This window comes from Phalangium opilio, unplaced genomic scaffold (genome assembly GCF_054372755.1).
Source record: "Phalangium opilio isolate 3A_F unplaced genomic scaffold, DU_Popi_V2 ptg000390l_1, whole genome shotgun sequence".
NCBI classification, from domain to species: domain Eukaryota; kingdom Metazoa; phylum Arthropoda; class Arachnida; order Opiliones; family Phalangiidae; genus Phalangium; species Phalangium opilio.
Window position 1 is genome coordinate 2431264 of NW_028324234.1, and position 18497 is coordinate 2449760.

Here is an 18497-nt window from a genome sequence, read left to right on the forward strand (position 1 = left end):
CGTAACCACGTTGGAAACGATTCGTTAAAACAATTTTTTTCCTGGTGAAACAGTCCGTATATGATATTACGTTTTATAAATTATTTGTTACCAAGAGTGGATTGTTTAATTTAGAAATATAAGTAACAGTGGTGCTGGTTAATCCAGGAGAACATTGTCTTTACGTAATTAGTCAAATAAATTCCATGTGCAGATTTTTTCAACGTAACCACGTGGGAAACAGAGGGTTACGTTCGCTATTTCCACAGTCCTCATTATTAATCAGATGTTAACGGGCGTAGATAGAATTTTAATTTAAGCCAAGATGTTTGTCCCATTAGACCAAATCCAATACCGCCAAATTGCGGTAGTTTTCAGCCGAATTGGAATTCGGTCGTAAGGCAGGCAAGCGGTTAATTACCATAGTACAATTAACTTGAAATGGGTCAATAGGGCCTTAAAACGGGGGAAATAGGGTCTTTAAATGGGTAAACAGGTCTTTAAATGGATAAACAGGGACTTGAAATGGTGTATTGACCGGTTTGTTTTACACCATAAACGTGGTGCTAAATATGGAAAAAATAAATATTTAACAACTATATCACTTCACTTGGTTTAATAATGTGACAGAGGTAGCGTACTTTTTCCATACTTTTAACACCATTAAACTAAGTAATATTAGAAGTTCAACAGATTGCCTAACAAAGATGTTAAAAACCACTGTAAATGGTACATAAATGCCTAATATTTCCTTAATACTTGCAAATAATATTAGCAAATGGCGTGAATTGATCATAAAAATGGGGTTAAAGTACACCCTAAATTATATCTTTTTTGGCACCGGAAAAAACAGCATATATGGTGTTTGAATGCACCGTTATATTTTAGAGTGCAAATGTATGACGGTGAAGCAAATATGATTTTTCAAAATTTAATTACATTAAGACTGAAGTGACAGATATTATAAAAAACCGTCTTGGTTTGTACCAAGGCCGAAAAAACAAACGATATGTTTGTTGCTCGGGCGCTGGCGAGTGTCAAGACATAACCATAACCATTCATGTACACGAATGTTTTATAGTGTTAGGTTAATAAGGTTGGCGGGCAAGTCCGGAGTGTCATGTACCGTTTACTAATGTGAAAAGGTTTCGATCTATATGGTAATATAATATAGTGTGTTGCGACGGCTCAGATGACCCATACACTGGAACCACTGGTGATTATAAAATGCCATATATTGGAAAAATAGAAGAAGGGAGGGGGTGTCGGAGTTAAATGTGACCTTCTTGGCATAACTAGTAATGAATGATGTGTTTAACCATATTATCTCCGCGGGAAATGAATATAACAAGTCATTGGTACTGAGAAGTATTTCTGTTTATGTGATCTTTACCCTTAACCACGCAGGATAAACTTTGTTGCTTTGTCTTAAGTAGACGACAAAACTTGAAAATTTGTCAAGCCAGCATCAATTAAAACTATGTTGGTCAAGGTGCTTACAAGTTAGTGAGCATCGACACGAAATCCCTTCAAAATAATTAATTTCATGATAAAATGTTTTCGGAAAATGTAATTGTTCTTGAAAAAGCGTAGATATGTAATTTTTTAAATTAATTTAGAGGGACTAGATCGATTAACAGTAAAATCAGTTGATTGAATTAAATATTGATTAAGGATTGAGTGGATAAAAATAACTAGAAAAAAATTTCAGTCAATTGATAAACCTCAAACATATCGTTTGTTTTTTCGGCCTTGGTACAAACAAAGACGGTTTTTACCTCTCCGTGTGACGTAGTCCAGGAGAGGTTCTGTAACGGCCGTGTCTGTCTGTCTGACTGTCCGTTGTTACACCCACGTGACCGCGTTCGCAGTTTGCGTATCGGAGCAAACGTGTTCGCCATTTCCGAACTGCTTCGACAGTCACGGAAATGGCTCCTCTACTTGAGTTCTCACACCACCTGAGTTGAGTTCTTACTGGCTTCTAATCACCACCATCTTGTGGTCTTCGTCCATTCCACTTGTACACCAGTCTGTACATACTGGCTTCTGATCACCACCATCTTCTGTTTTTCGTCCATTCCACTTAGACACCAGTCTGTACATACTGACTTCTAATCACCACCATCTTCTGTTCTTTGTCAATCCCACATTGACACCAGTCTGCACTTACACTGGCTTCTAACACCACCATCCACTGGTCTTCCGTCTATTCCACATAGACACCAATCTGTATCATTGGCTTCTACTCCATTATCATCGTTTGGATATGCGCGTCGATCAGCTAGGGTTACGAGAAACGTCTAGCCTCCCTAAGGTGGGATCGGCCACCAAAGGTTTTCGCAATTGCGCTTTTTCCTTACTATTATAATGGAAACGAATCGTATATATACCCCAAATTTGAAGAAAGCGGGCAAGAGGGGTACCCTTCACTTTAAACGTCAATATTAGCAAAGTTTGAGAAGATAATAAGTATAACTTTATTTTAAACGATTTAACTATTATTAATGTTAATTATTGAAGATTAAAATAATTAAAAATAATTATATTTATTTAATTATTAAAGATAAACCTCTCGTGCAAAGAGAGAGATTATCATTGCCTCCTTTATCTACCACGGCCCGTGCATGCGATATATTTCCTTCGTTGCCTCCTATATCTACCAAGGCCCGTGCATGCGATATATTTCCTTCATTGCCTCCTATATCTCTCAAGGCCCGTGCATTGTGATATATTTCATTCATTGCCTCCTATATCTATCAAGGCCCGTGCATTTCGATACATTTTTCAAAACAACAACCAAAGTGGGAAGCTCCTCTCAGAAACATAATAATTTCTTTTCTCTGTATATGAAATGAAAATATGGATAATATCGCGCTTCTTCTTTAATGGTGTGAATCCTTGCCTGTCTATTAATATTTTACGTAGGAGTAATACGTTTTTAGCGAAGTCTAGAGAGGATAAACACAAGCGAGATTACAAGAGGACAGACCTTTTTTATTCTCTTGATTTATTCTTAATAAGAATATAAAACATTTATTTTGTATCAAAAAATATTTTTTGGTGCTAAGATTGCTTTAAAAAAATCCAAACGGTTAGGCATGATGATATTTTTCAAATCTAATGAGATAACGCCCACCTAGTTGAAAATTGCCCCTTTTTATCCGCGGGAGCCATTCTTAATGAGAATTTCGATGCTAGTAGGTAGTCAATTAAACTACCGGTATATTATTGTTGTTGGAATTTGGATATTAAGTCAAATTAAGTGGTTGTAAAGAGCCAGCAGGTTTTTGCCACTTCTTTTTGTGAGTATTTGATTTTTGTATGTAAAATGGAGGAAGATAATGTTGAGAGTAAGGATGAAATGGGGAAGCGCAAAGCGCGGGAAAGGATGAGGGCAAAAAGGTCGACGTTTTCATTGGATACTTAAGGTTATATAATCTTCTCGACACGGAGAGGTAATATTTTGGTTTTCCCAACTTGTTTATAATAAATAGTACGCGTTTGCGTTTTATTTTATCTCAAAAATTTGCAATTAGGTTAATTGAGAAATCGGCCTAATATGAATAAAGTGTACAGAAAATCGTTGAAAGCTGATAAAATAAAAACCGTATGAAAACTTTGGAAGTTTCAAAAATTACCGTGTTTTATAGCTCTCAAATGTTCACGATCAATCTACAGTTCTTTTCGAAACTAATAAATACATCACAGTCAAACGGCCTGCGTTTTTCTCCGCTTCGCAATATTTCCAATTTTAAAATATAAAAATTTATACTCATTAATTTTTTCAGATATCCGAGTATATCTTCTAATAGCAAATGATAGTCGAAAGAGAGAGTAAGACGCCAATATAAGCAAGTTTCACTGGCGTATAAAGGCGTACTTCGTGTGGCAGGGTTTTCATTACTTCCCCCCATTTCGTTCTTCCCTCGAGGTGGTGGCATACCTGATGGAGGACGCATTGCTGGGGGATGCATGACGATTGTTGGGCCTCTGGTGGTGGCGAAAGATTTTGTTGATTATTACAATTCCTGGAGGTGGTACGCCAGAGGAAGGGGGACAAATTGCAGGAAATTTGAATTTATAGGGGATTTTTTCGCGTATTGGTATGACGTCACGTGACTCATTGATTGTGAAGGCGTTCAGTGTCCTTTTACTCTAGTGCTATTTTAGTTTAGGATATGATTTATTGGTATTTATATAGGTTCTGTAGGCCCTTTCTACACCCACCCTTCCCTTAATGTTATTCTTTTATTATTTTGAGGTCTCTCTATGTATGCTTATGTTATTCTTTTATTATTTTGAGGTCTCTCTATGTATGCTTATGTTATTCTTATACTGAAGAAACAGTGTGTTCAATTAATTGAGATAAGGTTTACATTGTCAATTGAGAAATAAATGTGCAAATTAAGCTACGACGCAATTCTACAGCAAGGTGTACTCATGTTTTGTCTTGTTATGAAACGCTTTACTTGGTTAAAACAATAGTAAATTTAATATCAGTAAAAAATGAAGAATAATGCCAGTTATTACTCAATTTGGTGGCCGATAATTAGTATAAATGAACAAATATTACTAAAATTGTTAGAGAATAAGATTTACACTAGTTTTGATACGATTTGGAGAATAATTACAATACTAATTTTTATACTCATATGCAAAATATATAAAAGTTTTTTTACAAAAAAGCGTACTTTTATAAGTGAATTACAAACTGCGAGTCGTTCATACAAAAAATAGCAATACTATATTACTTTTAATATGACTTAAAAGCTACAATGGTTTTTACACTTTTTGGTGAAGTACAAGTATTGGGCTAGTTGTTAAACTAAAATGTTCATATGATTGTCTAACAAGTGTTATTTTACTAAATTATTAATTTCTTATTGAATTTAGTTCTAGGTATTATGACTGCAGATTTCTCGAGTGGGCCGGAATAGGGTCTTCGATGGGCATGTTTTCCTGAATTATGATCACGTGACTTATTTATTATCAATGGGGGCCCTTCTTTTCGGGGTTTCCATATTTCAAAATTGGTCCTTCACTAACTCAAAATAGTTACGTATCCATAAATCGGGCATTGGTAAATGGCATCTCATAAGATAATGTTCATTTAATAATTTATAAAGCGGAAAGAGATCGTTATGTATAGTCTTATTGTTTTTGACTCTACTTTTATACCTTGGCCTATCCCGCGAGAATCAAAACTTAAAATCGGTTTATATTTTACTTTCACTTAGTGAGAAAAGGGGAAAATAAGTGACTAAGAGCACATTAAGAGAAGGCTCAAGTTATAAAACTACTACTCTTCATCACTTTTTGATTTTTACTGTTTAAGCTCTAGTTGAAGATAAATATATTTTTAAGTTTTATATTTATATTCATATTTTTACAACCATTACCCACTAGAATTAACCAAGGTCGAGACCCGGCCGGGCCCCCGAGAGGGGGAAGCCCTCACATGAGCGGATTCCAAACTAGCGGTTCCCTAAATAGCGGTCCTCATAACAGCGGTTCCCTAAATAGCAGTTTTCCCGAAATGACAGTTTACCCGTTACAGCAGTTACCAATACAGTTGTTCTCGTAAACGCGGCGTACCGTTACAGCAGTTCTCAAAAGAGCAGAAAAACGGGGATGCGAAAAACTATAGTTATTTATTATGGTGTAGGCTGGGTTATATGAACTCAAATAGAACTAGGTTAGATACGGATAATTTGGTTTGGTTAAAGTTGATTATTTGAACTCAATAGTATTAGGTCAGGTCAGGTTGGGTTGGGTTGGGATTTTAAGGGTTTTTTTTCGTTTGGTTTGAGTTAGGTTAGTTATATTTTGGAAATTGTGTAACAATGTTACACCTTTTCCAAAATATAGTTGTTTATATTAATTGACTTTCCAATTAATAATATGCCTTTTCCAAAAAATTAGGTCACTTTACTAATGTTACGCCTTTTCCAAAATATTTTTGTTTTTCTTCATTGACTTCCCAAATAATAATATGCCTTTTCCAAAAAAATATGTCACATTACCAATGTTACGCCTTTTCCAAAATATTGTGTTTATCTTCATTGAATTCCTAAATAATAATATGCCTTTTTTAAAAAATTAGGTCACATTACTGATTAAATGATCACTGAATAAACTAACATAAAAAAACCAACGAACATAACTTTATTATTAAGAAATGCTCAAAACTAAAGACAAACACTGCTATTTCCCAAAATAGCAGCCGCTATTTCTAAAACAGCAGCTGCTATTTCTTGAAGAGCAGTTTTGATTAACGCCGCTATTTTTTTGGAATCGCGGTTACTATTTCGAGAAGTGCTCTTCCGATAAATGCTGATACGAGTTACACCCCCCGAGAGGTACGGGCCTTGGGAAAATGGTCCAAATTGCCCCCCTCTCTCGACGGCACAGAAGATGTTGAAGCTTTTCCGTGGCCTATCGCTAGAGAAACAAAACTTAAACCTCCGTTTATATTTTACTTTTATGCTTAGTGAGAATAGGGGAAAACAAGGGACTGAGAGCACATTAAGAGAAGGCTAAAGTTTTAAAACTACTACTCTTCATCACTTTTTGAATTTTACTGTTTAGTTGATGATAAATTAATTTTGAAGTTTTATATTTATATTTTTAGAACCATTATCCACTAGAATTAACCAAGGTCGAGGCCCGGCCGCGCCCCCGAGAGGTAAGGGCCCGGGAAAAAGGACCGAACTGCCCCCCTCTCTCGACGGCCGTGTGCATTATAACGACATACTCCCCTCTCATTTTAGGGATCGGATTGGGGGCCCTTTTCAAAACGGTGGCAGATGGCTGTGCAGCTTGCCAGTCCGCCCCTGCATGTTTGTGAGAGAATATATGCGTTTAATCGTCTTGTAATTTGTGATGTACATGTACGTATAAAAGTACAATTTTTATGTACGGATTTGTATATATTTAGCATTTTAGTCAATTAGTATTGTAAGAATTGGTTTGGAATTCTTTTTTTTTCGACATTAATTATAGTAATGTTTTTTAGTAATATTTAGTAATTTTAAGTGTAATCGTGTATCAGTATTTAAGCATATAGCACGTATTAAAAAATATATATTTTCGTCAATCCTATGAACATTTTAGTTCAATAACTAGCCAAATATTTGTACTTATTCAACATAAAGTGTAAAAAGCATTGTAGCTTTAAAGTCATATTAAAAGTAATATAATATTGCTATACACTGTAAAAAATAAGCGTGCTTTTGGCATTCAAAAATGAGAGTGACCGTTCAATTTTGAACAAGCCTCTAGTGACGCGTTCACATTTAACCAGAGACATTCAATTTTGAACAAGAGGTGTTTTAGGCGTTCAAAACAAACCATGAGCATTCATTTTTGAACAAACTACCGTCATATCGATCAAAACTTAACTCTCGTATTCATTTTTGAACAGCTTATATATTACCATTCAAAAATGAATCCTTGCCTCATTCGATTTTGAATAACCGCCTTGCGATAATGAAGGGTTCAGAAATGGTCGTTTTCGCGTTCTAATAGGATTGTATTAGTTTTAGCAGAAGTGGTATGAGACTAGAAGTGAAGGGCTCTAGCATTGATAGTAGATCCTGGCACTAGTGAACAAATTTGAGGATTTTATGCCGCTTCCATCGCGGAGAGAAAAAAATTGGTCGAGTTCCAAAAACATTTCTTACCCCCTTCCCCTCAACCTAAAGCGGCGAAACACGGACCCTGCTCCTTGAATCTAGTTCGGCCGTCTACCACCGCGAGCGTCTCACGTTTTGGAGGGGAAATTTCAGAAACCGCCACTAGAGGGCCAACCGTTTGTGTTTTATCAAGTCTTTTCACTAATGCCGAGTGAAGAATGTGGTTAGCTCAATACTTCTAGTATCATACCACTTCTGGTTTTAGTATTAAAGCAATAGCGTTTTAGGCGTTCAAATAAGAACTTTTTGTCTTTCAAACGAGATTGTTTTCGACGTTCAAACGAGAGCGATATGGGCGTTCAAACGAGAGCGTTTTGTGCGTTCAAATGGAATTGTTTTGTGGCTTTAAAACAAAACTCTAAGAAAAAAAGCGTTTAATGGGTATTCAAACGTGAACGAAATCGTTCAATCGCAAAAGGTGTGCAAAACAAAATTAATTCTGCCCTAAAATTACTTGATTCCGGTGCTGTAAATTTGTACTACAAACAAAGCTTTCATTAAAAATACAATAACTTCTCAACAATTTACTATAACTTGCTTATTTACCTCGAATTAAATATTTATTTGTCTGTATAAACATCATTATACAATAATATCAAAGGAAATGTTACGGATTATTGCGTATTTCACCTTTCCCTTATATTTACAAAGGCCTTCAAATAGTTTGATAATGTAATTTATTGCTACAACGTTATTATCGGAAAGAACTTGATAATGAACACTTTCTTTAAGAGCAAACTTTCTTCATATAACTGAATTATTAGTTAACACAACGATTATAGTTTCTATGTTTCAAATTCACCCGCCCCCGGAAGATGTACAAGCTTTAAACACATTATTTTTCTTCCTTATCAGTGCGTATATTTAATATATAGTATGCCTTATCATAAGGTATTCATCGATGAAATTTGAAATCAAACTTCTCTATTCATAATGCAACGTCAAATTTCAATGCTTCGTCAAACGCTTGTCCACCATGTATTATTAAATGGTGAACTGCTCAATTTTGAACGTAAGCAATTGAATATGAACACTTGATCAAACTCTCCGATGTTGCTCAGTAATGAATGCATAAAGAATCAATATTAAACGTTTAATTTTAAAATTAAATTTGAGCGGTTTTGTGCTTAAATTTACACGATATACTAACCTCTTACGCACCCTTCAAATATGAAAGCGTGAGCGTTTAATTAATCGTATCAAAACTAGTGTAAATCTTATTCTCTAACGTTTTTAGTAATATTTGTTTATTTTAACTAATTATCGGCTACCAAACTGAGTAATAACTGGCATTATTCTTCATTTTTCACTGATATTAAATTTACTATTGTTTTAGCCTAGTAATGCGTTCCATAACAAGACAAAACATAAGTACACCTTGCTGTAGAATCGCGTCGTAGCTTAATTTGCACCGTAGCTTAATTTGCACATTTATTTCTCAATTGACAATATAAACCTTATCTCAACTAATTGAACACACTGTTTCTTCAGTATAAAAATAACATAAGCATACATAGAGAGACCTCAAAATAATAAAATAGTAACATTACGGGAAGGCTGGGTGTAGAAAGGGCCTACAGAACGTATACGATTACCAACAAATTATATTCTAAACTAAAATAGCACTAGAGTAAAAGGACAATGAACGCCTTCACAGTCAACAAGTCACGTGACGTCATAGAAATACACGAAAAAACTCCCCATAAAATCAAATTTCCTGCATTTCGTCCCCCCCTCTGGCGTGCCACCACCTGGAATCGTAATAATCAACAAAATCTTTCGCCACCACCAGAGGGTGCAACAATCGTCATGCATCCCCCAGCAATGCGTCTTCCACCTGGCATACCAGCACCTCGAGGGAAGAACGAAAAGGGGGAAGTAATGAAAACCCCCCGCCACACGAAGTACGCCTTTTTATAGGCGTCTTAATCTCTATCAAGCTAATAACCTTGAAAATTCTTGAAGGTGTCATTCTTTCTTCAACTACTATTGAGAGCAAAATACTGTAAATAATGTTGGAAAATATTTTTTTGGGGAAAAAAAATTTTGGTGAAAAAAAACTATGATAACAATTTTTTAAAATAATCGAGGTAACATAATCATGTCTTCAAAGGTGAATATTTGAATATATGAAACTTCATGGGATTAATTTTCTACACTTTTTTTTTACTTTTACACTTTCCCGTCTTTGTCAACAATGACAGTTTTTATTAATATTTGCGACTTCAGTCTTAATATTAATTAAAATGGTTTAGAAACGATAGGAGAAAAAAAAAGTCTTATGGCGTTGCGCGTCCATGAGTTTACGCGTTTGAACTAACCAACCATCTATTTTGTAACTGTCAATTCTGACTGACTTAACAGTCAACGCCCAATCAAACTGAAACTGCTTTCTCATCATTTTCACATGTAAATCACAGAGGAAGCGGTAGTTTTACCACAAAAAGACTAAGTAGACCTGTGCACCAAAAGATTCCGTAGACCTGTGCACCAAAAGATTCCGTAGACCTATTCAGAAACAGATTCAGTAATTTTGTTCTCAAAAACATTCCGTAGATCTGTGCACCAAACAGATGTTATAGACTTGTGCCTAAACACATGTCATAGACTTGTGCTTGAACACATGTTATAATCTTGTGCTTGAACACATGTTATAATCTTGTGCTTGAACACATGTTATAATCTTGTGCACTAACACGTCATGCACTTAATTCGTTTCATTACCTTCGATCGGAAATCTCGCTTAATTACCAGTAATCGGACATCTAGCTTAATTAAGAGTAATCGGTCATGTAGCTTAATTAAGAGTAATCGGTCATGTAGCTTAATTACCATTAATGGGTCATCTTGTTTAATTAGCATTAATGGGTCATCTTGTTTAATTACCATTAATGGGTCATCTTGTTTAATTACCATTAATGGGTCATTTTGTTTAATTACCATTAATGGGTCATCTTGTTTAATTACCATTAATGGGTCATCTTGTTTAATTACCATTAATCGGTCATCTAGCTTAATTACCAGTAATCGGTCATCTAGCTTAATTACCAGTAATCGGTCATCTAGCTTAATTACCAGTAATCGGTCATCTAGCTTAATTACCAGTAATCGGTCATCTAGCTTAATTACCAGTAATCGGTCATCTAGCTTAATTACCAGTAATCGGTCATCTAGCTTAATTACCAGTAATCGGTCATCCAGCATAATTACCAGTAATCGGTCATCTAGCATAATTACCACCCAGGTAGCAAATTCACGTTGACACAACGTTTAAACGTAGCATTGAATAAACGTGTGTATTAACGTTTTTTAAACGGTGATCATGTCACCTTGAAACACGGTGTTTACACACGTGTTTATTTTGTCGCAAATACATGAGAAATCTCGTATATTTCTCGTTTTAAAAACGTGTATTATAAAGTAGGTTAACGTGGATAAATCGTGCGTGAAACGGTTTCAATTAGGTTTATTTTTAGGGTTATTTGAACGTGTGTAATAAGTTTATCTAACGTGTCTCAAAAGTTAATTGAACGAGTGTAACAACTTAATCGAACGTGCCCAAAAATTAGTTTAATGTGTTTTATAAGTTAGTTGAACCTGTGTATAACGTTGGTTTAACGTGTTTAATAAGTAAATTACACGTGTTTAATAAGTAAGTTACACGTGTTTAATAAGTTAATTGAACCTGTGTTTTAAATAAATTGAATGCGTTTAATAAGCCATTTCAAGTGTGAAATTCGTTAACTGAAGGCGTCTAGTAAGATATTTGAGCGTGCGAAATAGTTTAATTAAAAATGTTAAAGACAATAATTGAACATGTGAAATAAGTTAATTGAACGTGTAAATTTGTTTAATTAAACGTTTATAATAAGTTAATTGAACGTGTTAATTTATTTAATTAGACGTTTGTAATAAGTTAATTGAACGTGTGACGGTATACAATAAGTTAGTTGAACGTGTGTAATAGGTTAGTTGAACGTGGGTAATTAGTTAATAGCACGTGTGTAATTATTTAACTCGTGTTCTCAAAGTGGAACCTAAACATTGCCAGTATTAGCTTCGGCATATTCATTTATAGATGCAATCCGAACCAATATCACAGCAATGACTGGACTAAGTTTTAAGTTATTATGTATAAATGTAGTATAGTTAAATCAAAAGATAACAAGGCTTTTGAAATATGAAAATTAAACGATTTTCTTGGAGTTTTGAAACAAAACATAGCTTTATAGCTATACTACTACTAAAAGAATCGTAATGCCAAAACATACAGTAATAACGCTAAACTAACGGTCAATTGAACAATATTCTCAAACGTGTTACGAACGTAACATATAGTCCTGAAATAAACGCTCTTGTATAAACGTTTTAACAACGTTGCCAAAACATACAGTAACAACGCTAAACTAACGGCCAATTGAACACCATTCCAAAACGTGTTGCAAACGAAACGTGTAGACTTGAAATAAACGCTTTAGTTATCACTTTCTATAAACGTGATAACAACGTTGCCGAAACATACAGTAATAACGATAAACTAACGGCCAATTGAACACCATTCTCAAACGTGTTGCAAACGTAACATGTAGACCTGAAAAAAACCGCTTTAGTTATCACTTTCTATAAACGTGATAACAACGTTGCCGAAACATACAGTAATAACGCTAAACTAACGGCCAATTGAACACCATTCCCAAACGTGTTGCAAACGAAACATGTAGACTTGAAATAAACGCTTTAATTATCACTTTGTAAAAACGTGTTATTGACGTTAAGAAAATCCTAAACATCTTGAGGTAACTTATGTACCAAAAATAAACGTTATTCTTACGTGTGAAGTACACGTGAAACGTTTTCAAAACATTGGCACCAAAAATCTACTTTAAATCAACGTTAATTTGCTACCTGGGCAGTAATCGGTCATCTAGCATAAATACCAGTAATCGGTCATCTAGCCTAATTACCCGTAATCGGTCATCTAGCCTAATTACCAGTAGTCGGTCATCTAGCTTAATTACCAGTAAACGGTCATCTAGCTTAATTACCAGTAAACGGTCATCTAGCTTAATTACCAGTAAACGGTCATCTAGCTTAATTACAAGTAATCGGTCATCTCGCTTAATTACCAGTAAACGGTCATCTAGCTTAATTACCAGTAAACGGTCATCTAGCTTAATTACCAGTAAACGGTCATCTAGCTTAATTACCAGTAAACGGTCATCTAGCTTAATTACCAGTAAACGGTCATCTAGCTTAATTACCAGTAAACGGTCATCTAGCTTAATTATCAGTAAACGGTCATCTAGCTTAATTATCAGTAAACGGTCATCTAGCTTAATTATCAGTAAACGGTCATCTAGCTTAATTATCAGTAAACGGTCATCTAGCTTAATTATCAGTAAACGGTCATCTAGCTTAATTATCAGTAAACGGTCATCTAGCTTAATTATCAGTAAACGGTCATCTAGCTTAATTATCAGTAAACGGTCATCTAGCTTAATTATCAGTAAACGGTCATCTAGCTTAATTATCAGTAAACGGTCATCTAGCTTAATTATCAGTAAACGGTCATCTAGCTTAATTATCAGTAAACGGTCATCTAGCTTAATTATCAGTAAACGGTCATCTAGCTTAATTATCAGTAAACGGTCATCTAGCTTAATTATCAGTAAACGGTCATCTAGCTTAATTATCAGTAAACGGTCATCTAGCTTAATTATCAGTAAACGGTCATCTAGCTTAATTATCAGTAAACGGTCATCTAGCTTAATTATCAGTAAACGGTCATCTAGCTTAATTATCAGTAAACGGTCATCTAGCTTAATTATCAGTAAACGGTCATCTAGCTTAATTATCAGTAAACGGTCATCTAGCTTAATTATCAGTAATCGATCATCTAGCATAATTACCCGTAATCGGTCATCTAGCCTAATTACCAGTAGTCGGTCATCTAGCTTAATTACCAGTAAACGGTCATCTAGCTTAATTACCAGTAAACGGTCATCTAGCTTAATTACCAGTAATCGGTCATCTAGCTTAATTACCAGTAAACGGTCATCTAGCTTAATTACCAGTAAACGGTCATCTAGCTTAATTACCAGTAAACGGTCATCTAGCTTAATTACCAGTAATCGGTCATCTCGCTTAATTACCAGTAAACGGTCATCTAGCTTAATTACCAGTAAACGGTCATTTAGCTTAATTACCAGTAATCGGTCATCTAGCATAATTACCAGTAATCGGTCATCTAGCCTAATTACCCGTAATCGGTCATCTAGCCTAATTACCAGTAATCGGTCATCTAGCTTAATTACCAGTAAACGGTCATCTAGCTTAATTACCAGTAAACGGTCATCTAGCTTAATTACCAGTAAACGGTCATCTAGCTTAATTACCAGTAAACGGTCATCTAGCTTAATTACCAGTAAACGGTCATCTAGCTTAATTACCAGTAAACGGTCATCTAGCTTAATTACCAGTAAACGGTCATCTAGCTTAATTACCAGTAAACGGTCATCTAGCTTAATTATCAGTAAACGGTCATCTAGCTTAATTATCAGTAAACGGTCATCTAGCTTAATTATCAGTAAACGGTCATCTAGCTTAATTATCAGTAAACGGTCATCTAGCTTAATTATCAGTAAACGGTCATCTAGCTTAATTATCAGTAAACGGTCATCTAGCTTAATTATCAGTAAACGGTCATCTAGCTTAATTATCAGTAAACGGTCATCTAGCTTAATTACAATTAATCTGTCATCTAGCTTAATTACCACTAATCGGTCATCTAGCTTAATTACCAGTAATCGATCATCTAGCATAATTACCAGTAATCGGTCATCTAGCTTAATTACCAGTAATCGTTCATCTAGCTTAATTACCAGTAATCGGTCATCCAGCTTAATTACCAGTAATCGGTCATCTAGCTTAATTACCAGTAATCGGTCATCTAGCTTAATTACCAGTAATCGGTCATCTAGCTTAATTACCAGTAATCGGTCATCTAGCTTAATTACCAGTAATCGGTCATCTAGCTTAATTACCAGTAATCGGTCATCTAGCTTAATTACCAGTAATCGGTCATCTAGCTTAATTACCAGCAATCGGTCATCTAGCTTAATTATCAGTAATCGTTCATCTAGCTTAATTAACAGTAATGGGTCATCTAGCTTAATTACCAGTAATCGGTCATCTAGCTGAGTCTGCGGGTTCGAATCTCCAGTATTCATGGGAGGGATTGGTCTTGTGGGCTCCCGCGCTTCACCAGGGTTGTACTCTGGGGGTTTCCGTCGTTCTGGTATGTGTTGGGGGTACTCCATGAGGATTTGTTGAATGTTCTTCCCTTCGTGTTGTGCCTTGAAGAGCATATTTTTAATCGTCTGGATGGTGCGTTCCGCTAGTCCGTTCGATTGCGGGTGGTGGGGACTGGACGTTGTGCTTTACGCCCCATTGTTGAAGGAACTTGTGGGAGTTGCTGGAGCTGTATGGCGGTCCGTTGTCTGATTCTAACGTCTGCGGCACTCCGTATCAGGCAAAATGGGGGTTCAGGAAGTTGATCACCGCTTCGGAGTTTGTTGATTTCAGCTCTTGTGCCTCCGCGAACTTGGAAATGTAGTCTACCAAGAGGATCATTTTCTTCTCGTTGAGGTGGAAATTATCGGTTGCAACTATTTGCCATGGGCGTTGCGGTGGTGTGTTAGGGTGGGTCGGAAGTGGCATGTTCGTAGGCTCCGTCTCTGGCATGTGTCGCAGCTCTTTACGTGATCCGTTATGTCCTGCGACATCTGTGGCCAGTAGACGTGAAGTCGGGCCCTTGTTATACAAGCTGCTATTCCTTGGTGCGCTGCGTGTATATCTCGTAGAGTTTCCGGACGTTGGCCAACTGGCACGTATAGCCGATCTCCGCGGTAAATGAGCCCGTGGTCTTCGTGGAACTCCTCTTGAATTCCCCAGAGTGGTTTTAAGGAAGGGTGGATTTTGTTGGGGGTTGCTGACCACCCTTGTCGTATGTACTTTAGTAGCGCTTGGGATGCTGTGTCAGTGGGCATCGCGTTTTTGATCTTGGCTATCTTGTTTTCCGGGAGGGCTGTTGTCGTCGTGTGCAGCGTTACGCATGTTCCTTCGAGGTCCGTTGTATCTATGCCCTTCTCTTTACGTGGTGCTCGAGATAGTGTGACTGCTACGTACAGTTGCGAGCCGGGTACGTAGGTTACCTTCAGGTTGTATTTCGCTAGTTTAAGGACGAGCCGTTGAAGTCGTGGTGAGAGTAGGTGCAGTGGCCTTTGAACTAATGATGTTAGTGGACGGTGGCCTGTCTGAACGATGAAGCTGGTTCCCACGACGTAGTCATGAAGACGCTCGCAGGCGTAAACTATCCTCAGTAGTTCACGCAAAGGGGGCATAGTTTTGCTGTGTGGTGGTGAAAGACGTCGATGCGTATTTGACTGGCCTGTTGGCTTCGATTAGAACGGCTCCTACGCCTTTCCAGCTGCTGTCGACCGAAATCGTTGATTGGAGGCTTGGGTTGAATAGGGCCAGTATTGGCGCGGTAGTTACCAGTCGCTTGAGCTTGTTGAATGTTGCGTCGGCGTTTGTATCCCAGGTGAAGGTGATATCGTTTTTCAGGAGGTTGCGCAAGGGCGCGGCTTCCGATGATTGTTGGGGCAGAAACTCGGCCAGGTAGTTTATCATGTCTAAGAAACGCTGTAGTGCTGTGCGATCCGTCGGTGGTGGGATGGCTTGGATCGCCTGGGTTTTCGATGGTGCGATTTCGAGCCCCCTCGGAGATATTCGGTAGCACAGGTAGGTAATTGCTGGGACGGCGAGTGGCATCTTACTGGAGCTGATTGTAAGTCCATTCTGGCGAGCTCGTTCTAGGACTGTGATGAGGGTCCGATTGTGCATGTTTTTCCTGGTAGCCAATAGAAAGTCATCTGTCGAGATATGTATCGCGGGGAATTGTGCCGGCGGGTATATAGAATCAAGAGAAAATAGAAGAGAGTATAATACTTCAGCCTCCGCGTGCTGCGCCTTGTTTGAGGGGTTATATATCTACCGCTCAAGCGTTGCGACCCCCCCTCCCAGGATAGCCTCCTCACAATTTTTAGAGAGAAAAAATAGTTCCCGCAAAATTGAGTTTAAAGCGCGCTACAAGAGATGGCAGTACATGAGTGTACATCATAGTGTAGTCTGTCTTCTGCTAGTAACTCTGGACTTGGACTTAGTGATGTGGCTGTAGTTACATCTTGATAAATTATATGTTATATCATTGTATTTAACCATGGATGAAGAGGGTAACGTTGACTTAGATTTACTCTTGGATGAATTTAAGGATGAATTCTTCACTGTTGATGAAACTGGACGTCGAAAAGAGTTAGTGTTATCTTGGATCAATAATCGGGAGCTAGAAAGCTTAATTAAAGCTATGTGTACCCAATACATTACGTTTTACGAGAAATTTAAAGAAGAAAAAAGTGGTTATTCGCGTTTTCTTTATTCCTGGAGTGAATTTATTATCGGGTTGGTAGCTAAAGTACAGAAAGGGAAAGAATTTGAAAATGAAATTGGTGTTACTTTGCAATGGTTTGGTTTTAAAATTATGGATTTGTATGCGAAAGCCAAGCAAGAAAAACTATGCCATCCAACAACCTCTACTAATCATCAAAAAGCCGTGACCAATTCAGTTCATAAGAACACTGTGAGGCGACATAGGAACACAGATAAATTGTATACCATGACGCGATTAGGTGGAGGAGCTCTTGGAGAAATATGGAGGTTGAACAAAGACAATCTCAATGAAAGCGTAAGACAATTTAAAGGGAAAAGACCACTTGGAAAAATAGAGAAAGAAAAGTCAGAACTACTTTTAAAAATCGCCCAATCAATGCGTAATTTTGATAAGTTGCCTCGGGATTTACCACCAGCTCTAATTAAACTAGATAGAGGAGGAATGTTATTTCCGAATGTAGCCCTAATGCCATATGTTAACGCAGTTAATGATCTAGTCATTGAAAATTTTAGAAGATTGAGTGTCAGCTACGCTCCTGCAAATACAATAAGTAAGCACAATAAATATTTAAAATATTTAGAAGTTATTTTAATAAACATTCTGTTATCTTTAGAAGTAGTAATGGGAAAAGTCACGAATGATGAAGCGCTTAGGGAAATGTTCCGCTTCACAACTTCATTAATACCAGAAACTCAAACCTTCTCAATACATGAATTAGAAATGTTTAGAACAGCCTGGCAGAGGAAGATTGCCCACGGAAAATTGGCCGATTTAATCAGATGCCAAGTAAACAGAAGGAACGAGGTGAAAGGAAATAGGAGTCGTGGAGGCCAGAATTTGAGGTGCAAACTATTCAGCATTGGGACAAAATGTAAAATTACCAATAAGAAACGAAAAAATCAAAAGAGATCAGAGATAAAAGGAAGAAAGGATTCCAAAACACGAAAATGTGCCAATGGAAAGGGAAAACCTAAAACCAAATGTGATAAAAAACAAGTAAAAGTGAAAGCCAAGGGTAAAGCCACAAAAAACGTACAAACATCAAAATTAAAGGCAGCAGCTTCAGTTCCAAAACGATCTCAAGTTAATTCTAAATTGGGGGCTGAATGTTTAAAGGATAAAGATGCTAGTCAAGTTGTTATTAGCCCCGTCCGGGTTCGACGTCAAAGTGAGAGAATTATGAAAAAAAGGATCTTCAAAGATTAAATAGTCAAAAGCAGCTGTGATTTTTAATAACGTTTTTTCATGATTAATAACTATTCAGTATTTGTAAAATTAACTGTTTACAAACAAAATAAATTTTTATAAGACATTCT

At 36.7% G+C, this 18497-nt stretch overlaps 2 protein-coding genes across 2 annotated transcripts in view; one reads left to right on the plus strand and one right to left on the minus strand.

The window, feature by feature from the left end:
- LOC149596178 (uncharacterized) overlaps positions 1-18497 on the minus strand; it is a 32201-nt gene that overhangs the window by 1847 nt on the left and 11857 nt on the right. The window lies entirely within an intron of this gene.
- Positions 17513-18387, plus strand: LOC149596179 (uncharacterized). Its single transcript, XM_089861534.1, has 2 exons — positions 17513-17731; positions 17795-18387. Exons 1-2 carry the CDS (start codon positions 17557-17559, stop codon positions 18385-18387), a joined length of 768 nt encoding a protein of 255 aa, XP_089717660.1. The 5' UTR covers positions 17513-17556.